The sequence below is a fragment of the Selaginella moellendorffii genome, unplaced genomic scaffold (genome assembly GCF_000143415.4).
Source record: "Selaginella moellendorffii unplaced genomic scaffold, v1.0 SELMOscaffold_43, whole genome shotgun sequence".
Lineage (NCBI taxonomy): Eukaryota > Viridiplantae > Streptophyta > Lycopodiopsida > Selaginellales > Selaginellaceae > Selaginella > Selaginella moellendorffii.
The window spans coordinates 854,587-875,366 of NW_003314304.1; the positions used below are offsets into that span (position 1 = coordinate 854,587).

The 20,780-nt window shown below is 49.4% G+C and overlaps 8 protein-coding genes and 1 pseudogene across 14 annotated transcripts in view; 6 read left to right on the forward strand and 3 right to left on the reverse strand.

The window, feature by feature from the left end:
- On the reverse strand, positions 1-2,096 carry LOC9646811 (O-fucosyltransferase 20). The gene is made up of 6 exons (XM_002980069.2): positions 1,397-2,096; positions 1,168-1,336; positions 1,018-1,107; positions 672-955; positions 365-623; positions 1-287 (listed from the first exon to the last, which is right to left on the reverse strand). Exons 1-6 carry the CDS (start codon positions 2,014-2,016, stop codon positions 45-47), a joined length of 1,665 nt encoding a protein of 554 aa, XP_002980115.2. The 5' UTR covers positions 2,017-2,096; the 3' UTR covers positions 1-44.
- Positions 2,097-2,202: 106 nt separating this feature from the next.
- On the forward strand, positions 2,203-2,837 carry LOC112349893. The gene is made up of 2 exons (XM_024685098.1): positions 2,203-2,378; positions 2,448-2,837. The coding sequence occupies exons 1-2, from the start codon at positions 2,225-2,227 to the stop codon at positions 2,705-2,707; spliced, it is 414 nt and encodes a 137-aa protein (XP_024540866.1). The 5' UTR covers positions 2,203-2,224; the 3' UTR covers positions 2,708-2,837.
- Positions 2,838-3,410: 573 nt separating this feature from the next.
- On the forward strand, positions 3,411-5,720 carry LOC9647319 (transcription termination factor MTERF4, chloroplastic). 2 transcript variants are annotated; one of them, XM_024685092.1, is made up of 3 exons: positions 3,411-5,232; positions 5,296-5,527; positions 5,612-5,720. In XM_024685092.1, the coding sequence occupies exon 1, from the start codon at positions 3,452-3,454 to the stop codon at positions 5,177-5,179; it is 1,728 nt and encodes a 575-aa protein (XP_024540860.1). In that variant the 5' UTR covers positions 3,411-3,451; the 3' UTR covers positions 5,180-5,232; positions 5,296-5,527; positions 5,612-5,720. The 2 variants fall into 2 exon arrangements, with proteins under 2 accessions (XP_024540860.1, XP_002979970.1); XM_002979924.2 differs by lacking the exon at positions 5,612-5,720 and having other exon boundaries at positions 5,296-5,581.
- Positions 5,721-6,952: 1,232 nt separating this feature from the next.
- LOC9646812 (probable nuclear hormone receptor HR38) lies at positions 6,953-8,844 on the forward strand. Its single transcript, XM_024685128.1, has 2 exons — positions 6,953-7,583; positions 7,754-8,844. The coding sequence occupies exons 1-2, from the start codon at positions 7,321-7,323 to the stop codon at positions 8,574-8,576; spliced, it is 1,086 nt and encodes a 361-aa protein (XP_024540896.1). The 5' UTR covers positions 6,953-7,320; the 3' UTR covers positions 8,577-8,844.
- Positions 8,845-9,646: 802 nt separating this feature from the next.
- Positions 9,647-12,660, reverse strand: LOC9646813 (mediator of RNA polymerase II transcription subunit 17). Of its 4 annotated transcripts, none has more exons than XM_024685126.1 (10): positions 12,550-12,660; positions 12,315-12,504; positions 12,147-12,260; positions 12,010-12,095; positions 11,572-11,941; positions 11,140-11,514; positions 10,775-11,083; positions 10,325-10,704; positions 10,081-10,138; positions 9,647-10,028 (listed from the first exon to the last, which is right to left on the reverse strand). In XM_024685126.1, exons 1-8 carry the CDS (start codon positions 12,627-12,629, stop codon positions 10,414-10,416), a joined length of 1,815 nt encoding a protein of 604 aa, XP_024540894.1. In that variant the 5' UTR covers positions 12,630-12,660; the 3' UTR covers positions 9,647-10,028; positions 10,081-10,138; positions 10,325-10,413. The 4 variants fall into 4 exon arrangements, with proteins under 4 accessions (XP_024540894.1, XP_024540895.1, XP_024540892.1 ...); XM_024685127.1 differs by having other exon boundaries at positions 9,647-9,985; positions 10,081-10,195; XM_024685124.1 differs by having other exon boundaries at positions 10,081-10,195.
- On the reverse strand, positions 12,612-13,338 carry LOC112349897 (protein PAM68, chloroplastic-like). Its single transcript, XM_024685129.1, has one exon. It carries the CDS (start codon positions 13,285-13,287, stop codon positions 12,706-12,708), a length of 582 nt encoding a protein of 193 aa, XP_024540897.1. The 5' UTR covers positions 13,288-13,338; the 3' UTR covers positions 12,612-12,705.
- Positions 13,339-13,361: 23 nt separating this feature from the next.
- On the forward strand, positions 13,362-15,044 carry LOC9647320 (cysteine synthase). Its single transcript, XM_002979926.2, has 6 exons — positions 13,362-13,497; positions 13,552-13,679; positions 13,939-14,141; positions 14,197-14,322; positions 14,388-14,740; positions 14,801-15,044. The coding sequence occupies exons 1-6, from the start codon at positions 13,375-13,377 to the stop codon at positions 14,933-14,935; spliced, it is 1,068 nt and encodes a 355-aa protein (XP_002979972.2). The 5' UTR covers positions 13,362-13,374; the 3' UTR covers positions 14,936-15,044.
- Positions 15,045-15,430: 386 nt separating this feature from the next.
- On the forward strand, positions 15,431-19,214 carry LOC9646814 (protein STRUBBELIG-RECEPTOR FAMILY 8). Of its 2 annotated transcripts, XM_024685123.1 has the most exons (16): positions 15,431-15,982; positions 16,052-16,181; positions 16,286-16,357; positions 16,459-16,524; positions 16,581-16,652; positions 16,722-16,793; positions 16,855-16,926; positions 16,991-17,059; positions 17,118-17,183; positions 17,242-17,612; positions 17,671-17,930; positions 17,992-18,263; positions 18,317-18,455; positions 18,528-18,667; positions 18,737-18,893; positions 18,954-19,214. In XM_024685123.1, exons 1-16 carry the CDS (start codon positions 15,868-15,870, stop codon positions 19,110-19,112), a joined length of 2,232 nt encoding a protein of 743 aa, XP_024540891.1. In that variant the 5' UTR covers positions 15,431-15,867; the 3' UTR covers positions 19,113-19,214. The 2 variants fall into 2 exon arrangements, with proteins under 2 accessions (XP_024540891.1, XP_002979973.2); XM_002979927.2 differs by lacking the exons at positions 15,431-15,982; positions 16,052-16,181 and having other exon boundaries at positions 16,285-16,390.
- A 557-nt stretch (positions 19,215-19,771) lies between these two features.
- LOC9646815 overlaps positions 19,772-20,780 on the forward strand; it is a 2,760-nt pseudogene continuing 1,751 nt past the window's right edge. Inside the window, exons 1-3 of the transcript XR_002993548.1 lie at positions 19,772-19,975; positions 20,027-20,254; positions 20,304-20,746. The product of XR_002993548.1 is annotated as an elongation factor Tu (transcript). The remainder of the gene's footprint in view (positions 19,976-20,026; positions 20,255-20,303; positions 20,747-20,780) is intronic.

Here is a 20,780-nt window from a genome sequence, read left to right on the forward strand (position 1 = left end):
TTCACAAAAATGACTTTTTTTGGAAGAAATTCTTAAAAAAAATTCTAAACAACAGCATGCCAAGTTCTTGATGAGCGGCACATACACTCAGGTACAGGGTAACCGAGCACATCCCTAGTTGGTTTCTCCATTCTAAGCTGGGGTCTTCCATTGGCCTCAGAGTGGAGCCTCTTGATCTCATCATTTATCTCTTCCTCGCGCATGGAGCTTGAATTGAGAAACAGCTGGATCAAATCTCTCTTTTGTGGCGTGATGTACTTGCGATGACCAACGTATGCTCGATGACCCTGGCAGTCAAGAGAAATTTTGTGAGATCATGTTTTTGAGGAACTTTGGAGAGAACTAAAACCTTGTTTTTGCTTACCCGGAGAGCGTGGCCCATGTTTCCACCATGGGAGGGGATGAAGACATCACTGTTGAGGGTGATGATATAATCAATCGCGGCCAAGCTCGAAGCTTTTTCCCTGAATGGCTCCATCTCCCATGGCTCAGCAATGGAGAATTTGTCGTAGAGAAGCGGGAACTCTGCCCTCAGTGGCTCCAGCGATTTAGATCCTCCAAATGCCTCTCCTCCAGCCCAGAATACCCGAGTCCTTGAATTCGCCCCCAGTGCTCTCAATGTCCTGCCATCGCAATTGATCGATCAATCGAAATCGTACTTTTCCTATTACCTTGCGATCTCATGCGCAGTGAGGGGACAGAGTCCCTGCTTACGTCGCTCCTCGAAAGTCATGTTGGATCGCGAGGTGAGCAATTGGGGGCTTTTGATCCTGGCGATCCGGATTTCTTCGTCCAATTCCGCGCTCAATCCCGGCAGGCATCCAGTTCTCACCCACACATCCTTCTCCAGCCTCAAATGGAGCGCCACGAAAGGCCCTTCTTCCCACATCCTCCTCGCGAGCTTCTCCCCGAGAGCTTGCAGCGACGGCGCGAATCTCAGCGCATGGAATGCCGCCTAAAAGGTTTCAAATTTAAAGCTCCCGCCAGAATTCTCGTTTCTAGGGTTAGGGCTCTTACCTTGCATTTGAGCTTCTGGAGGTCGGACGGGAGATCATGGGAAAGGCGCGAGTCCATTCCGCGTAGCAGCAGCACGCCGTCGCGGCGGAGCTGGAAAATGTCGATCGGTAAACATCCAAGCATCGATTTCTTGGCTTGAATTTGGCCTACCTTTCGGGTGTAGTGCGATTTAATCCAGTCAGGGCTTGCGTGTAGCGGCATATTGCTCTCCACCGCTGGCCTCGCCACGACGTGCGTCGATGGGAGCGACGAGACGATCCTGATGTCGTCTCTCAAGATCCTCTTGAAGTGCTCCACATCGAAAATCTCCGAGAATTCGCTGCGATGGAAAAGCTCCTTTGGTGGGAAATTTTGTCAAAGATTTTTTGCTAGCGCCTACCTCTCATCGCCCCAAATCTGGTTGACTTGCAGCACTGGAATCACAAGCGCGGCCTCGAGAATCCTGGCGATGAGCACGGCGTCGACGATCTGGTTCCTCTGTTGATTCAATCCTCCGTTCACGACCACCATGAGATACTTCCTCCTCTGCCGGATGATCGCGCTAGATGCCTGAGCATATTCCTTGCTGATCTCCAGGCACGGTCGGTACCCGAGATCGTTGGGCTGCTTCCAAAACTCCCTCTCCGAATCGCTCAAGTTCTTGGGCAATTCGTGCGGCTTGAGAGGGAGGATCATCAGCGGCAATTGCTGCTGAGGCCGCCGGTGGCTCGCGGGATCGAGGTTGAGGTTCTCCGTGATCAATCGCCGGTGAATTCCATAGATGGTTCTTACCGTTTGACATGGATTTTTGAGGAGGTTTCCCGGATGCCAGATGACGACCGACTTGATCATGGTCAAGAGCGTGAAGCTGACGATGAGGAAGAGCCACAGCGTGGTGCTTTGAATCCTTCTCCACAACCGGGAGTTCCTGCTGTGCCGAATTGCCGCAGCTTTGAGCTTCTTCGGGGAGGTGATGAATTCATCCACCTGTGGAGCGGCGATTGAGATCAGACTTGGCATGGTGAGCGAGACAAATTCCTCTCCTCTTTCGATTTTCCTGCTCTCTTTTCCTCCTTTTCAGATCATCCAGCTTTTGAAAAGCTCCTCATTCTTTTCGTCCTGTTCCAGATTTTTGGGCGTCAAAAGGAAAGCCACAGCTTTGCAGAGCAGCCGAAAGAGTGCTCGAGACGAAACACGGCGCGAATTCCGCGTCCCTGGCGAGTTTTGAATGCTGGATCCTTTGGTGGGCGATCTGGAATGCGGGATCGAAGCTCGAATTCCAGCGAATTCCCCAAGAACAAGGAGAAGAGAAGGAGAAGGAGAAGCTAGCTTGGATTTCCAAGGCACTCACTCTTCTACTCGCTCACCATCATTCCTCTCAGGTCAGCTAGCGCCTTCCTTCCATCGCAATTCTTCCTCCTTTCCTTCTAATTACTACTCCCCTGTACCAGTGACGACTACTACTACCGCCTCCACCAACAGGCGCAATCGCGAGCGAGAAATCTTCAAACTTGTGATGGTGTGGATGGGCGATGGCGTCGCGATCGCGTGGATCGTCGCTTGGGCCCAATTGGCCAACCTCCAGAAGGGATCTCTCCTCCCAATTCATCGCGTTTTTCTAATCCTCCCTTCCTCCTCCCTCCCCCTCTGCTCATGCCCATGTCCATTTCGCTGGCCATTCCACGCCGGAATGTCCAGCGTCTCCGCGTAAAACCTCTCCTTTTCCCCCATTTCCCGCCGGACGGAATGTTCGTCTGCTGACACCCCAGTGTGACGGAATGTCCGCCGCCGGACCTTTACCACTTTTACCGCCGGGTAACACAAACGGCCAAACGTGGGCTGACACTTAAACCACCGGGTAAACGACGCTACCCAGGACGTCATGACAGGCGGAACGTCCACATTGGTGACGTGCACCCCAAATGGGCCAGTTCTCCCAACTCCACCACCGGCAAAAAAAAAGTTTAGGGCTCTTGGTGAGATCTCACACTCAGCAGCTGGTATGGTGTGCCCTAGACACCTAGAAACACACTTGCCTTTGCTATGCTCGCCAACTTTCTAGAAGAGGGCCAAGCCAAACAGTAGTTCGCGGAATCTATTATTTGAGATCATTCCATGCCTTTTGATTTGGGGCATTTTGGTTGGCGCGGTGGTTTTGGGGTTTAAAATTCAATCATGGAGCCACATCACCAACCATAGCTGCCAATGCAATCACGTATATGACAGATTGGCACTGGGTGGCATGGAGGCACGAAGGGTTGGCCTGTAGCTCCACGACAAGGTTAAAAAAATGGAAGGTACGTTCTCTTCTCGATTGTCAAGGTATCGATGGTGACGACGTAGCCGAATCCAGAGAAGACTCTCTCGTGACCGTTGATTTTAAAACCCTAGTTAGGGCACAGATGGAGCTCGAATTTTAGGGTTTAAGCAAGATGGAGAGGTAAGCGCGACCGCGATGGCGCTGCGATTGCTCTCTAGGGCTCTGTCCGGCGCCTCCAGGGTGAGGATCCACAATGCCGGGTGGATCTCTAGGGCGGGGATGTGTTCCTTGGCCAGCGATGGCGGCATGGAGGAGCGGCTGCGAGCTGTGGTGGACGGGCTCGGAAGTTTTCTCCACTCGGAGAGGAAAATGCCGGCGGAGGTAGCGCAGGCGATCGCGGGCAATGCGTCGACTTTCGTGAGACAGGTGTTGGATTCCTTCGAGAGAGCGCATGGGCAGAATTCCAGCGCTGAGATTATAGCGGAGAAGATCCAGGGCCACCTCGCGAAGATGAGAGTCGACAAAGTCTTGCTCTTCTACGAGAGCATTGGGATGGAGTTGCCGGGAGATGGTGATCCGGAGAAGATGGCCGTGATGAGGACTAGATACCAGCACGTCGTCGCTGTGACGGCGTTCTTGGAAGAGCTCAAGGTGGAGAGAAAGACCGTGGGAAATCTTCTCGAGAAGAACAAGTTCTTGTTCGAGGCAAACACGTCGGAGGTTTTCAATCTCTTCCAGTACTTGCATACAAACGGTGTGGTGGCCGAGGGACTCCAGGTGCTGTGCTCGCGCTATCCCGGGATTTTCACGCCATCCATCAAGGACGACTGGGAGCCATTCTTGCAAGTTTTACGTGACTTTGAGATCCAGGAGCCCGCGATGAGACGACTCATCAAGCATTTTGGTTTTTTGCTACTGGAGCTTCCGAAGATCGACTACATCACGACGCTGGATTATCTCCAGCTGGATCTGAATCTGGAGAAGCCTGAGATCTCGAGAATTCTCAAGAGCCACCCGGAGGCTTTACTTCTCGACTTCAACAAAACGATGAAGTCCAAGGTCAAGTTTTTGAGGAGCCACAAGGTCCACCCGGCGGATATAGCTCGTATCTTTGCACGGTGTCCGAGCATCGTCGGCTACAGCGTTGACAGCCTCTCCGAGAAGATCGGCTATCTCCAAGGACTGGGACTGAGACCGTGGAACGTGAGGCAGATATTGGTTGCTTTCCCGGCTATTCTGGCGCACAGCGTTGAGAACAAGATGAAGCCCACGGTGGCGTTTCTGGAAGAGGCCGGGATCACGGGAGAGAAACTCTCGAAGCTGATTGTCAAAAGGCCGGCCATCTTCGCGATTGACAACAAGGAGAAGCTTCCGAGGCTGTTGAAAAATATAGCGTACCTGGGGCCGGATGGAATGGTGCTGGCTTTGTGCTGGGGTGTCGCGGAAGGCATCAGGCACATGAAATCGCGCCTCAAGTACCTGCAAAGCCTGGGATTTAGTGGCGAGGATTTGGTAAAGATGATATCCAGGGACCCGCGGATCCTGAAGATAAGCAAGGATGGACTGGAGACCAAAGTGAAGTATCTTACGGAGGTAATGGGATTATCACCGCAGGCGCTGCTGGGAAACCCGACTTTCCTCTACAGCCACTTTGAGCGGAGGATAAAACTCCGTTACGAGGTTCTCAAGCTGCTCCACGACAGAGGCGAGCTCTCGCGCGAGCCGCAGCTTTCGCAGATGCTGTACATGGACAACAAGGAGTTTATGGCGCGCTACGTGAATCCATATCGGCCCTGCGTGACTTTGGCGAAGAAGCACTATCGGATGTTCCAGAGGAAACCAGACGGCGACCACCTGTTCATGATGAAGTACCTTGACGAGCAAAAGGAGTCGCCGCTGCCGGAGGGCACCTCGAGACCGTGACAAGCGGAACAAAACGCAGACGACCGGGTTTAAAGCAGTGTAAGCAGTCACAGGTACGATCTGCTTAGATTTGTGAGATGATCCATACTGAGGCTTGTACGTAACTGGCGCTGCAGGATTGACGCAATATGCTAGCTTTACAGCAGCACCACTAAAGCAGTGGAAAACTCCACTAGGGAGTAGAAGCTGTGTTGTTGGATGCCCAAGGAACCAGACGTCTTCATCATGCAGGTGATGATGCTGAGCACCGAGTGGGGACAGGTTCTTGCCAAAAGCTGTAGTTTTCATAGAATGCCACTGAACGGTAAAAGAAAAAAGGGAGAAGCAAAAACGCAAAGCTGTCTCGAGGTTTGCAGTCGTTTTCCATTCTTTTTTTAAAAAAATTTGTGGTGTGTTTTTCTTTTCGTTTTTTTTTTTTCTTCTTCTATGCAGCGACGAGGAGCACGCACATTCAAGAGATTTGGACAGTGGCATCGGGTAGTAGTAGAATTGCTGGAAAATGCTGTGATCAATGTCTTTCTGCTGAGCAGCCATTGTTTGTGGCTGGTATGTGTGTCAGGGGAAAGAAAGAGGATGGCATTTACAACAGGCTTTCGACTGGGGTTCGCTGCTGCGACTGAGCCACTGCTGCTGCTACTGCTGCCGCTGCTAAGTTTTCGAAATAAAGCCAAGTAAGTACCAGCGTGATATTGAGATGGCTCTGGAGCTCCTCTCCTCTCCGTTGCTAATCCAAAAAAATATAGTTTTGCTGATTTGCTTTCCGGTGGCCGCTGTGACCAACGCGATACTGTAGCTGGAGATGACACAAAGACGTCCTCCTGGTTCGTGTTTTTATAGTTTTTTATTCTCTTATCATCCTTGTTGTGTGTGTTTTATTATCTTTTTCTCCCTGTGGGCATGTAGCTGGGCCTTGGACAGACTGCGAGAACTAGGAAGTGGGCTGTTCCAACTCCTTATTTTATCATCGCGAGACAGGAAAGCATAGTCTATTCATTTCCATTCCGGCTAATATTCCTCCACATCTGGCTCCAGGAGAAGTTTGTTCCGTCGACTTTCTTTCCCCGGCTTGGGTTTCAGGTATGTAGCAACCGATTTTACTGTGGAAGTTCCCCCTCTCCAGTACTGATCGTTGCCTCGTTTGCTTGAATCTGTAACTAGGTGCTGTCGAGTGGAACGCAAGATACACTTGGTCCTCCACCAACACGCTTGTGGTGTGATCTTCCCTGTCATGCATGCGGTTTGCATTGACAGCCCCCGAGCGTTTGCTTTCAAAGCCAGCCGGGAAAACAAACAAGAGCTGGATTCGACTGGGAGGTATTCTTGTCAACGTCTTACCTGTGTAGAGTAGCTAACAAAGTTGTGGCAGGGAAAGTGAGAGAGAGAGAGAGAGAGAGAGAGAGAGAGAGAGAAGGAAAAAATCGATTTTGATCGCGGAGGTTTGATTTGTGTACCAATGTTAAGCTCAATCTAATCTTTGCACTGCGTTTGATCGACGAATCGCGAGTGGGGTCGTCCGTGGAAGAAAACGACGCTTTGGAGATAGGATTCGTCCTTTGGCCACGAATATACCGCCGGGTCATACACGTAGCGGGGTTGCGACCGTTGATGGCAAGACCATCACATGGACCGGGCAGCCACGTGGCGCGTACCGGGTGGCGAATGGATGCGTGACGCGTGTCGTTGTGGATCCACGTGTCAATGACATTTCTTTGCCCCTCTTTTTACTACTTTGGTTTTAACTCCCAGTGTGTGGGTGTGTGTGTTTGTTTTTGCCCTCGCCCTTTGCCATCTTCTTTCTTTCTTTGCCGGGGCGCGCACGCCAGCGGCCGCGTCGTCAAGATCCTCGCCTTCTTGCCACGATCTCGCGCTCCATTCCATCGATTCATCCAGCGATCCCTCGAATTGGCTGCTTGGTTCTCTGCAGATCCGCGGAATTTGGCAGCGGGCTCGCGGTCGCCGCGGGAACCATCGGCCATAGCTGGGAGAGCAGCTCCTCCTCTCCCGGCGAGGAGCGAAGAATCGCGAGTGAGAGGAGGTCACTGCAGTCACAGGGAGGGTAATATCGATTGATCGATAGATCGATATTTCGCGCAGATTCACGGCGGCGAGGGCTAGATCGCAGCGTGCAAGAGCTCCGCGCCATGGTGGCTGGGGCGATGAGCCTCGCCCCAAATGCCAAGAACAGGTTGAATCAATCGGCGAGTATAAGCAGCCTGGGCGAGGGAGAAGCAAAGAGGCGCGATCCCTGTCGTGGTCATGGCAGGAAGGATAGCTTTGGCGCCAGCGACGATCGCCATTCTCGCGATCTAGAAGAGCAAGAACAAGAATGCTGCATGTGTGGCGATGTCGGTTTCTCCAGCGAGCTCTTCCGCTGTAGGAAATGCGTCTACCGATTCCAGCACACGTATGGGTTTGATTCATTCTCATTCTTCTTGCGTGAGAATTGTTCTTCCTCCAATTGTTTCTTGGTTCTTCTTCCATTCTTGAGTGATAGATTCCTTGTGCGTGAATTTTTCCTCTTGTGACTAGTGTATTGACGCGGTCTTCTTGTTGGTCTTCTTTACCGATTACCAGGTACTGCAGCCGATTCTATCCAGGCAGTCCCAGCCAAGATATCTGCGATTGGTGCTCTCAGGATCCAAATCCCTCCACTGGCAGTAGCAGCGCTGGTACCTCGAGCACCAAATTGAGAGGAGTGCTAAAACTCGGTGGCAGCAGCGTTATCGGTGGTGGTGGCGGCGCTAGCAAAAGGAAGGTTGCCGGCCAGCTTATAGGTGAATCGTTGAGTCCAGTAACAGGAGCTACGAATTGGCCCAGGAAGGATGAAAGCGATCGTGATACCAGAACCAAGCTCCAAGGCAGCAATGACACTGGCAAGAAGCGCGACGAGAATGCGATGATAAGAAACTCCACTGGCGCTGGCAGCCCCAGGAGCTCGATCAAGCATGGCCACAAGGATGCGCTGGAGCTGCTGCTCGAGGTGGCCCAGACAGTGGCGGCAGATAATGGAGCCATGGATCAGACGATCATGGGTGGGGATGCCATCAAGAATCCACTTGCGAGGCAGTGCTCCATCGATCGCCCGTCCAGCTCCGGGCGGCTCCAAGTTGCAGTAACGACGAGCTCGAGCTCTCCCTCGCCCAAGAGGCAAAAGATAGCCACCACTACGCCTGTGCAAGCTGGTATAAGAGGCGATCATCATCACCCTCATCATTATCATGACAATGATCATCATCACCAGCAGCAGAAGCAGCAGCAGCAGCAGCAACATCATCATGGCTTCAAGAATCTGATCAAAGGTCACCATGGCGGCCTGAGAAAAGATAAGCTGCAGCACTTGAGCAGTAACAGGAGCATTGGCAGGCGATACAAGCTACTGTCTGATGTTATGTGCTAGATCATGCAGCCAGGACAGGGAACCAAGATCTTCCACACCAATCAAGATCGAAGTTGCTGGAAGCTTATGATCAAGCATAAGATGAATTGTGTCAACCAGACAAGGCTTAGAGGAGTGCAGCAATGCTACATGAGGATTGTTCATCTCCTCAAGTTTGCTGCCAGTGGGTGAGCTGTAGAGATTGATGTGAATGCATGGCTTTTCACTGGAAGAAGAACAAGGATCATCAAGCTTGGGTACTCAGGAATCCTAAGCTTTTTGTTATTTCTGTTGCTTGTCCTCACCATCTTCTTGGTTTCCTTGAAAACAAGTACGAGCTATGTCTTGTGTTCCTTATGTTCTTGGTTTGGTTTTGTGCTTGTGGATGCTATGGAAATAAAAAGAATGAAAAACAGCAGGAACTCTGCAGATATGGTGGTTTCAACGTCCCGGTGGGTACCCGAGAGAGCATTGTTTTAAGAGAATTCGGCAAAATGTCTCTCGCCATCACTGCCTTCGGATTTTTTCTCATGTCGTTTTGCTCTCGGCGTGAATGGACCTGCCTTGCCTCGTTTCTGAATGAAATGACAACACCAACACACACATAATTCGTGGAGCACACAAGATAATACTATACCACCCACAAAAACAGGCTCTCTTTTGTTTGTTTTCGTCCTGCTTTGGGGTCGATAACAATGAAAAGAGGATCAAATTGATAGGCCCATGTTTTCACAGTTTGTATCGGTTTCCAAGGGATCAAAATTTCTGCCACCGCTAAAACTGCCACTCGGTTTCTTGTGGTCTCGCTCCCCCACTTTGTGTCTTCCTTGAATGCAAGCTCATATAGCAACACAATTTCCAGGGGGGGAAAGAAGAAAAAAACACCAAGTGGAAGAAGAATGAAGGAATCTACTTTTTATATAGAATAGTATAATACTACAATAATTAGATTATATTTTGTTTTTTAATCTTTTTCTCGCGTGTGTGTGTGGACAGAGCGTGCTTGCTTGCCTCATTGATGGGGTCACCCCACAGAGAGAAAGAGAGAGAGAGAGAGAGAGAGAGAGAGAGAGAGGACCCAACAAAACCGGTCACCTCAAAACTTCTGACTCCACCTTTTAAATGTTCCAACTGGGACAGAAAGCTAACCTCCTCCTCCATCCTCTCTCTCTCGTTTGTTTTGGGAGTTTCAATTGAAATCAGTTGCGTTGTGCTTGCTACTGATGCTGATGTTGATGTCCCCCTGTTTCCTGTTCCTTCTCCTCCTCGGCCCAAAATGCCCAGTCGCGGCATTTGCATTTGCTTCCTCTCCCACAACTTTTCCCCTCTGGGACTCCGTGTCGGGTAATGTCATTCCTTTCCTGACCCACCAACGGCATTTTGCTCGTACGCAGGAGTCCAACGGGCATCTGTCCGATTTATCCAAGTTACTGAAACGTACGCTCCAAGGGAGAATCGCCATGTCGGTGTCCCCTAAACAACAATGACAGTCACTGTTTCTCAGAAAACCAGCTTTGTTCCATACCTCAACTCCTTTCTCCTTCGTCTTAAAAGAACTGGGAGGGGATCCTGCTCACTGCTAGCTGCGTGGAGCAATGGATCTTGAGCTTTGCAGGAGAAACAAAAATAACTCTCTGTACCTACACGACAGTCAAAACACAAATCCAGATTAGTACGCGTAGGTAATTGCACCACACAACAACAGCTGTGCCTGCTGTTGCACGTCCTAACAAGGAAAGTAAAAATAAAAAAAGTCGCTGAGTAAGTACCTGGAGGAGATCACTGTCGAAGTTAAGTTCCCTCTCCCCTTGACAAGTTTTGCATCCTCCCTCGCCGAAGACAAGGCCAGGACCAGTGCCTAGAGATTTATGGCCAAATCCATCACCACTGCTCGCAGAGTCTCCAGAGGCAGAGGTCCCAGGAACCTCTCACTAGCTGGAGCACTGGCCCCGGAAGCAGCAGCCGTGTCGTCTGACCCGAAAGAGTAGAATCTCAACCACCAGTTGATGCAGTAACCAGATGGAGCGGCCACAAGCGATACCAGCCCGTTGTTTTGTATGTTGAAGACGATGCTCAGGAAATCTCTTTTCACTCTCGGCCCCAGCAGCACGGCCTCCTCTTCAAGCCACCCGATGACTTTCCCCGCGATCTGATAGTAACAAAGTCAGAGACGATGACGCTGGGAAGGAGTGAAAGATGAAGGAAGCTGTTTCCTTTACCTGTGTGAGCAGGAAAAATGGAAGCTCTGAGACGCTGCACACGCAGCTTTTCATCCCAGTTGACTCTTGTCCGGACGCGCCCAACGGCATGCAGCCATCAAGCCCCTCTATCGAAAGAATCTCCTGGCGAAGAACTAGCGTGCACTGGAATGTAGCGCTGGTTTCACGAACCAACGCGTTCCATTCCAGATGTTTCATCTGACCTCCATTCATGATGGCTTCCGGGATGTCGAAGTAAACATCCCAGGCCGAGACGAAAGGCCGCCATGTTGGATGAGATCGAAACCACAGCTGTGGAACTTGCAGAACCTGAAACACCAAACTTTAGCATCCATCTTCAAACAGATGTCGGTACTAGGACTTACCAGCGTGTCCAGAAGCGAAACAATCTTGTCGCCGGCGCTTCTGTGACGAGCAAGGACGGAAAAGTTCTTCAGCAGGTTCGCTGGCTCCTCCTTTCCAGTCCCAGCTCTAGGCCCAGGTGCGCTTCTTTGTACGATGCTTGCTAGCAACATTGAGTAGAATCCCTGCTGCAAATAAATTCTGAGGCTGCCTGCCAAAGGCAGCCTCTTGACGTCGACTTCTTTCAAGGCGGCATCGTTTGCAGCGTCGTCCTCTACAAGCCTGAAGAATGACGCTATCGAAGGACCCGCGCCAATATCTAGAGACGATTCGCCAATCTCATGCAGGCTCGTGGCCGACGAAGGTTGGAGAACATCCCGACACAGGCATTCAAATATCTGCAAGCGAAGATCGCTGGTGAGTTTAAAAGAAAGTTACAAGAACTTGAGGCATACCAGCTCGTCAAATATTGATAGCTGGATATTTCGGAGTCGATGGTTTGCTGAGCTTGTTCCCTCGTCAGGGTCTCGATTGTCTCGTCTCCGAGGTGGTTGCTCTAACTGCTGTTTGCTCGTGTATTCTTCTAACTCGCGACTGAGATAAACCTGTAAGGTTGTGATAGTTTTTCCAGCGGGGATTTGCACGGAGAGCAGCCCATTTGCATCCTGGTTCACTTTGATCAATGTCCACGCAGCAGTACGCGAAGAAGATATCAAGCTCGGGTCCACAGATAGAGGAAACGACAAGTCCATGAGAAAACCAGCTTTTCCTCCAGGACCCGCAGAGACACCACGCTGGCGTTTTATCTTCCAGTTTCTTTGCAAACTGAGAAAGAAAAAAGCATGTTAAAAGAACAAAACCGCAGAGAGAATGATCTTCAAGTCACAGCGTACCGCATAAGAGCTCCATAAAAGACCGATTCTCTTTCGACTTGGCGCTCCAGAGACTTGGCATTGCGCTTGAGATAACTCGCAATTTCCTGGAACAAACTATCATAAGATCTAGAACGAAAGAAACTCACAAAGCTCACCTTGTAACTCCGAGACTTTGAAGCCGTTCGCAACGCTAAATCAGCACCAGCTTCGTTTGGGAGTGGCTTGGGTTTCATCATATGGGTCACTGTGAGCGCCTCATTGCTCTCCACCTAGAGGATCGAAGAAGAGATTAGAAAGAAAAAATTCCATGGGAGCGAACTTACATGAGCTATGAAATCCAGTAGCGTCATAAGCTCTTCCCTTGCTTGATGGAAATGCTCGATGAGACCCTGCCACGGCCACTGCGACGCTCCATCCTTGCCGCTCTTGCTCTTCTTCGCTTCCTTCTCGTCGGGCCGCTCGAAATCCAAGCTCTGGAGAAGCGACAACGGCTTCTCGTCTTGCGAAGATTCACTACAATCAAACGATCAAGCAAAGCTCTTCCAACAGCGGACTTACGGCGGATAGAGCTCGATTCCCGACTCCTCGAGCGCGAGCACTCGCTTCAGCGGCAGCGAATCTAGCGTCACTTTCGCCATTCTTGGTTAAACCCTAGCTCTCACATTTGCGAAGAACCCTAAAATTTCGAGCTCCTATATACATTTCCCTTTAGAGCTAGTCGTCGTCCTCGTCGCGCTTCTGCCACACGAGATTCCAATTCACGCGCGCTTCGTCCCACCCCAGTACCGATCCCTCGCGCAGCGGATCCCAGCTCGTCGACACCACCGCGTACAAGATCCCAAATCCGGAGAGCCCGAACAAGAGGAAGGAAGTGATCATCGGCAAGACTTGGGGGAATTCCATCCTGAGCGCCGATTTCGCGAAGTAGTAGGCCGGGAATGCGAGGAATCCGGTCCCCAGCGGCGCTCCCACCGTCACGATCATGCGCTTGAGCATCCGATTCGTCACAACCTCTGGCACGGTATCGTCGTCCTCCTCTCCCTTGGCGGACGATTCTTGCCCCAAATTCGAGGTCGTGGCGATGGAGGAAGAAGGAGAAGAGGATGATTCGTCCCTCTTCTTGCTGGAGCTGGGGAGCTCTCCAAAACCCTTGGGCGCGGATTTGAGGGCGCCACAGCGAATCGACGAGCTATAGCTCCTCCTACCTCGAGATTTCGGCCGATCGATGCTCGCAGCAGTGGCGCCAGTGTAAGAACAGGACGGAATCGAGAGGAGGAGGCACGATGACGACGCCATGGCCGGCGTCTCTCCGCGTTCTTCCTCCTATCTATATAAGCGACAAAGCGATGAGAGAGACGAGGTTGACTAGGGCGCTTTGTTTCGATGGATCTCCTGGAAATCCCCTCCATCGCTCGCATTGGATCTGGAGGCGAGGCTGCCAGTCCATTCTTCTCGATCGATCGCAAATGCGATGGAGGAGAAAGGATCCTTGGAAGCGCCGCGGAGGTGAGAAAATGATCTTATCCTTCGTTTCAAGGGAGTTTACTTGGAATGGCTTAGCTTATCGGATGGACGCCCCTGGTGGAAACCAAGAGAATCTCTGCCAAGGAAGGAGCTCTCGCGAGGATCGTCGTCAAGTTGGAAGGATATCAGCCTGGATGCTCCGTCAAGGATCGCATGGCTCTGTCGTAAGTGATTCCATCTTTCATCAGAGTTCTTTAATCAAGGATCGCATTGCTCTCACTTTAGATCCACCAAAGTTCTTTAGTCAAGGGTCGCGTTCGTAAGAAACTTTAGATCCATCAAAGTTCTTTAGTTCTTTCATCAAAGTTCTTCAGTCAAGGATCGCATTGCTCTCTCCCAAGTAACTTTAGATCCATAAAAGTTCTTTATTTCTTTCATCAAAGTTAGCTCTTTCACCCAAGTTCTATCGGTTGTTTTTTCCAGGATGATCATTGATGCCGAGAACAAGGGACTCCTTATTCCTGGAGTGTCAACCATTGTGGAGCCAACGAGCGGGAACACTGGAATCGCTCTAGCTCTTGTAGCTGCAGTTCGAGGATATAAAGTCGTGGCCGTCATGCCTTCCAGCTACTCGATCGAGCGCCGGATGATTCTCAAAGCCTTTGGGGCTCAAGTCATCCTCACAGGTTCTTTCCACACATTGTTTTCTTAGTCTGAGGTTAACTTGTTTTGTGATGCCAGATCCTGCTCTAGGATTTGCCTTCTTGTTTGACAAAGCTCGAGAGCTAGCAAAAACACTTCCAAACGCGTGCATGCTGGATCAAGCCCAGAACCCATGCAACCCTCAAGCTCACTTCGATAGCACGGGTAAGATTTCAAAGAGTTCTTCGTTGCCTGGCTTCATCAAAGTGTGTCTTTTATGAACTTCCAAGGTCCTGAGATCTGGGAAGACACGGCAGGCAAGGTGGACATCTTCATGTCGGGCTGTGGGACAGGAGGAACACTGAGTGGAGCTGGGAAGTATCTCAAGTCTCGAAACCCGGAAATCCAAGTCATGGCAGTGGAGCCGGCTGAGAGTCCAGTTCTGTCGGGTGGTGTCAAGGGGCCGCACGGGATCCAAGGAATAGGACCAGGATTTATTCCAGACGTCACAGACACGAGCATCATCGATAGAGTGGTGACCGTCACTACGGAGGAAGCTCTTGATTGGACGAGAAGATTGGCGAGCGAGGAGGGCCTTTTGGTTGGAATCTCGTCCGGAGCTGCGTTTGCTGGAGCTATCAAGGTAAGCAATGCTTTGATGCGGCATGTTTTCAATCCTGGTTGATTGATTCTTGTTGTTTAGATCGCGAAAAGTCCTGAGAACGCTGGAAAGATGATCGTTGTGATACTTCCCAGTGCCGGTGAGCGCTATCTTTCCACACCTTTGTTTGCAGAGATTAGAGACGAGTGTGAGAAAATGGAAGTGATCTCAGCTTGATCTTGAGCCGCCGCTAAGATGGTGTTAAGATGGTGCGATCCTTGTGCTACAACAAACTTTAAGATTGGAAAGCAAACTTGGAGCAAACGAAAGAACTTTGGTTTCGTTAGATCGTGTCCTTCCTTCACCAGAGAAAAGAAGAAAAGAGAGAGAGCTTTGGGAAAACTTTCTGGCTATGGTGGCAGCATATTCCCTATATTCATGCCAGCCAGCAATGAAGAACATGGTCGCTATAGAAAAACAGCAGCTTTCCACCTGCGCAGACAAAAGAAGACTAGAAAAGAAAAGATCGAAGAAAAGAGAGTAAAGTTCACACAAACTGGCAGTAATCTGGCGACGATCAGCCTGAATTTGCGACTCCGTGTTAAAATCGTCACAGTCACGAGATTAAATTCGTGTCCACTGCCCAGGATTTTGTGCTCTTGATCCTTTGTTTTTGTCTGCTTGATTTGTTTTCTTGTGGAAAGAAAGAGAGAGTGAGAGAGAGAAAGAGAGAGAGAGAGAGGGTCTGAGCGAGCGAGCGAGGAAGAAGCAGCCATAGCCAAGTCCTTGCTTTGTTTTAGCTCGCCCTTTTCATCATTTCGTGGCATTGTTTGTTTGTTTGTTTGTTCTTATGTTGTCTCGAGGGAGAAAAGAGAAAAATGTGAGACGAGGGCGATGATGGGTTGTGGATCTGCGTCATGAATTCGTGTTTTTGCGCTAGTGGGTCGCTGCTCCTGCCAAAAAATCCCCGCGGCCTTTGGTAGTTGGAGCGTTGTTGTGTTCTTGTTCCTCGCAGCTTTTACCTCGCTCGCTTCCAGCGTTCATTCATTGAGCAAAAGCTTTCCTCTCTTCTTTTTCCTGGTGCGAAGAAAGAGTAGAGTATCTTTGGACAGTCGCTTGGTTCTTTAGGAAAAGAATGCGAGTCTAATCTAAAGAGTGATCCATTCGTCATGGAAGTTTCTCCAGCGAGAAGAGCGACGAGGTGGAATTGGAGGATGGTGGCTGTGGTTTTCATTCTCGCGGGGCTCTTCTTGCAAGCTCAAAGCTGGACAGATCCCCAAGATGGTATGATCTTCCACTCTTTGTTTCAAGCATTTTGACAAGGTTGATGATCGTTGTTGCTTTCTCTTCCAGTATTTGCTCTCTCGGTTCTCTACGCTAGCCTGAATTCGCCACCACTGACTGGGTGGAGCATGAATCCCGTAGACCCGTGTGGAGAATTGTGGCAAGGAATTCAGTGTGCTGGCCCGAACATAACTGGAATGTAAGTCGCTTTTCTCTTTGAAAGTTCTTCCACTCAAGCTTTTGCTTTTGGAACTTTCTTTTCTCTTCGAAACAATCATTCATTGAATCGTTTCCATCCAAAAGTCGTCTCTCTGGACTGGGAATAACAGGATGGCTCGGCTACGCGCTCTATAACTTCACTGGTCTCCTCACACTGTAAGGCTCCAATCGAGAATCTTGCTCTTTCTTGTAAGATGACTGCTCGTTTTCTCGATCCATGCTAAACTCTCCTATCTCTTTTTCTCGTTCTTCTCCAGGGATCTCAACAATAACAGCATCGGACAGATGGTTCCATATCAACTTCCACCTCGCATTCAAGAAATGTACGTAGTTTTCATTCATTCTTCCGTGTTGCTCTTGATATCTCTTTCGTATCTAGAAACTTTGCGAACAACGAGTTCACCGAGACACTTCCCTACTCAATGAAGGATCTTATCTCGCTGATAAGCTTGTAAGTTTTCAGGAGTTTTGATCCATCGAGAGCTTAAGTTTCGGTTTTTTTTTTTTTTTTTTGTTGTAGCAACATGAGCAACAATCAGATTGTCGGTCCCGTTCCAGACATGTTCCAATCCCTGACGAGTCTTACGAGCCTGTAAGTACTAAGTAGTTCTTGGTTCTATTCTCCAGGTTTTCTATTGATTTCTTTGATCCAGGGATCTGTCTGGCAACCAGTTTAGTGGTCCCCTTCCACCCTCCATGGGAGCTTTGACGAGCTTGATAACTTTGTAAGTCCAATCATGATCGCTTGGATCTTGGATCACAGTTTCTTACACTGTTTGATCGTGTCAGGCATATGGAGAACAACTCGCTCAGTGGAGATATCGGCGTTCTAGGCCAACTCCAGCAGCTCCAAGACCTGTAAGTTACGTTCTTGCTCTCGAAAATCTCAAACACGAAATGTTGCTCCTTGTTGCAGCGATATCACAAACAATGGTTTCTCGGGACAAATTCCACCATCACTTCTCACGATTCCATCTCTCAAGTAAGCCATAGCTTTTCTTGTTCTGTTTCGAAAAAAATCATGTTTTACTTTCCGTCAGGATAACTGGCAATCAGTTTGGATCAGCGATTGTCATGGCTCCTGCGCCAGCTCCATTCCTTTTCGCTCCAGCCTCCGCTCCATCAATGCAAGTCTTGCAGCAGCCAAGCACGGTGAAACAGAATCCCGACCAGAAGTCTCCGCTCAAAGGCCCGGTTATATCAGGTGTGATGAGCAGAGGGAGTCGCCGGTACTGGAGCGCTGGAAAGATAGCAGGCGTGGTGGTGGCCTCGGCACTGGCTTTACTCGCAGGCTTGCTGGTAATTCTCTTCTTTTGCGGAAGAACAAACAAGGACGAAGAAGGAACCAACTCGACCAAAGACGAAGAGAAGCGAAGCTCCAAGAGTCATCCTCTCGTTGCCCTGGACAGAGGTAAGAATGTTTTGAGTATGAAACTTCTCATCGATTCTTTCTTTGTTCGGTGGATCAGTGTCTCGAGAGATGTTTGCGCAGCCAAAAGCTGACAGGCCTTTGACTCCACCACCCGCAGAAAAGAGCAAGCTTTCGATCGAAAAGAGCCCAGCCATGAAAAGTATTACACCCACGCCAGGCAAAGCTTCCAAGCTCCAGATTGCCGTCCCTGCCATCTCCATCGCCGAGCTCCAAGCTGCGACGAACAGCTTTTCTCAGGAAAATCTGGTCGGAGAGGGAGCTCTCGGGAGAGTCTATAGAGCCGAGATAGATGACAAGGTAAAAGTTCTTGGCATTTTTTATTCCTCGTTCGTTATAAGCATCGGTTGTGTTCTTCCAGATTGTAGCTGTGAAGAAGCTCGACACTTCAGCACCTATGGTACAAAACGAGGACGAGTTCATCAAAGTGGTCTCGAATCTAGCGCGCTTGCGGCACAGTAACATCACCGAGCTGGTTGGATATTGCACAGAGCACTCGCAAAGGCTGCTAGTTTACGACTTTGTCGAGTATGGGACGCTGTTTGAAGTCCTCCATTGCTCGGATGAGTCGAGCAGGAGGCTTTCATGGAACCAAAGAGTGAAGATCGCCCTGGGAGCTGCTCGAGCACTCGAGTAAGAACTATTTCGTCAGCATCCTTCTTTTGATCATTAAATGCTTTTCACAGGTATTTGCACGAAGTTTATCACCCAGCTATAGTTCACAGGAACTTCAAGTCGGTCAACATTCTTTTGGACGAGGAACTTAATCCTCGAGTCTCGGACTGTGGACTAGCAGCACTCGCTCCTTACGGTGCCGAGCGTCAGGTATCCATCTCACTTTTCTTTTCAGTCTCGTCTTTAATCTCTTTTCTTCTTTCTCGATCGTCCTTATTGCAGGTTTCTTCGCAAATGCTGGTCTCTTTTGGCTACAGCGCGCCGGAGTTTGCCATGTCTGGCGTGTACACTGTCAAGAGCGATGTTTACAGCTTTGGAGTGGTGATGCTGGAGCTTCTAACCGGAAGAAAATCGCTAGACAGGTAAAAGCTTGAAGAAGTTCTTCCATCCAAGAGTTTTATGTAAGTAAGCTCCAAACTTGAAACTTCCAGCTCGAGGAGCCGAGCCGAACAATCGCTGGTGCGATGGGCAGTGCCGCAGCTCCACGACATCGATGCCTTGTCGAGGATGGTTGATCCAGCACTCAAAGGAATCTATCCGGCCAAGTCTCTCTCCCGCTTTGCCGATATCATCTCATCGTGTGTCCAGGTAAAAGTTTGCGTTTTGTACCAATGATCCAAGCTCGTTGGGTTTGATTCTCTCGCGCAGCCCGAGCCGGAGTTCCGGCCTCCAATGTCGGAAGTTGTCCAAGCTTTGGTGCGTTTGATGCAACGAGCGAGCTTGAGCAAGCGAAGGCTAACAGCAGACGATTTGGGATCCTCACAAAGGAGTCTAGATCGTTACGAACCTTCAGATTCATCGGCTTAGAGAAAAAAGAAATACTTAGATTTTGACAACATTGTATATTGAATATGGAAAATAACTTGATAGAGAAAGTTAGCTGACCTGGCCCAGAAGGATTATCATCAACATTAAATGCCTTGCAGTAATTTACAAATATTTTTCAAATGGTCCTTATTAACACACCTAGTAGATAATGAAATTGTAAATCAGCTCAGGCAATTAAAAAATATTAATATCTCATGACACACTTTTTAAAGAATCCTTTAGTTAAAGTCAAAATTATAATTTAAAAGTAAAAAAAACTTGTTTGCGAAAATATTATAATTATATATATATATTATATTTTATATATATATACACATCCAACAAAATGTTTTGCATAGTTTTTGATATATAGTAGTGGATATACCTAGGATGTTCTAATATCCTAGCCTTATTCCATCATCTAATATACATTTAAATAACAATATAAACCCTACTTAACCTGAAAAGATTAATTATAGTAAGTATTTGAACCATGTTTAGCATAAATGCCTATGTGTTAGAATGGACTACCATGCGAGATGGTAGTACTAGAAAGTTTTACTACCTTCGATCACTGGGTTTTGAATCTAGAGTTAGGAGAACCACATCCTAAGGACATGATTGATTACTCACATGAGAAAAAGGATTAAGTTTATGTCGGTAGAGGGAGGGTATTTCTTTTCATGCTTGATCATCCACGACAAAGGAGAAAGAGAGTTTTGGAAGAGAATGGCGCAAGTGATGGTGATGGCAACAGCTTCCGGGAAGAGTTTGCTCGCTCATGGGCTTCATTCTGAGCAGCGCCTTCGGATTCGATGCTCCAGCTCGAGCAGTGACGAAGAATCGTCGTCGCCCAGCACAAGGTATCGATTTCATTGTCTGTGTGATCTGTTTGTGATCGATCAGTTTACCAGTGGGAGGAGCAAATTGGGGAGAGTGATCTTCTCAGCAATCGCAGCTGGAATTCTTCTCGCAGCTCCATCTTCATCTGATCCTGCCGACACCGTCGCCATCGCAGCTCCCTCTGGCGGTAGAATTGGAGGTCAGTCCTTCCGTTCCGCTCCAAGAATGGCGCCAAGAGTGGCTCCACCGCCAAGATCAGCTCCTCCTCCTCGATCCGGCCCCAGAATCAACAATTCCAGGTAGACCCACTTTCGATCTTGACTTTCAAAAGCCAGTGATGGTGCGCAGGACAAACATCTACGTGAATCCTGGCTATGGCTATGGCGGCTATGGGAATCCATTCTTCGGTGGCGGATGGGGATTGTCCCCATTCTCGTTCTTCGCTCCGCCCGCTCCGGCAGTGGCTGTAGGCGTCGGTGGATTCGATTTCGTTCCATTGCTGCTGGGATTACTGGCCGTGGGATGGATCTCTAGGGTTCTTCGCAACAGGAGAGACGAGGACGAAGGAGATGATTACTAGTAAACAGAAATTTTTGTATTATAATCGCGTAAATATCTGACGGTCAATATAAGCTCAAATGGAAGGCTGTCGTTAGCGCTACGTGGCGGCATCCGAATGGTGCTAGGCTTGGATCCATCGTGGCCGTTGCTACGCTCTATCCATTTGAGGGATTATTGTGGCGGGCGTGGAGGAGGAGAGGCGAGGCGCGCGATCTTCGACCAGCGCCCAGGTACATTCTAGCTCAGATTTCTCGCATTCTAGCG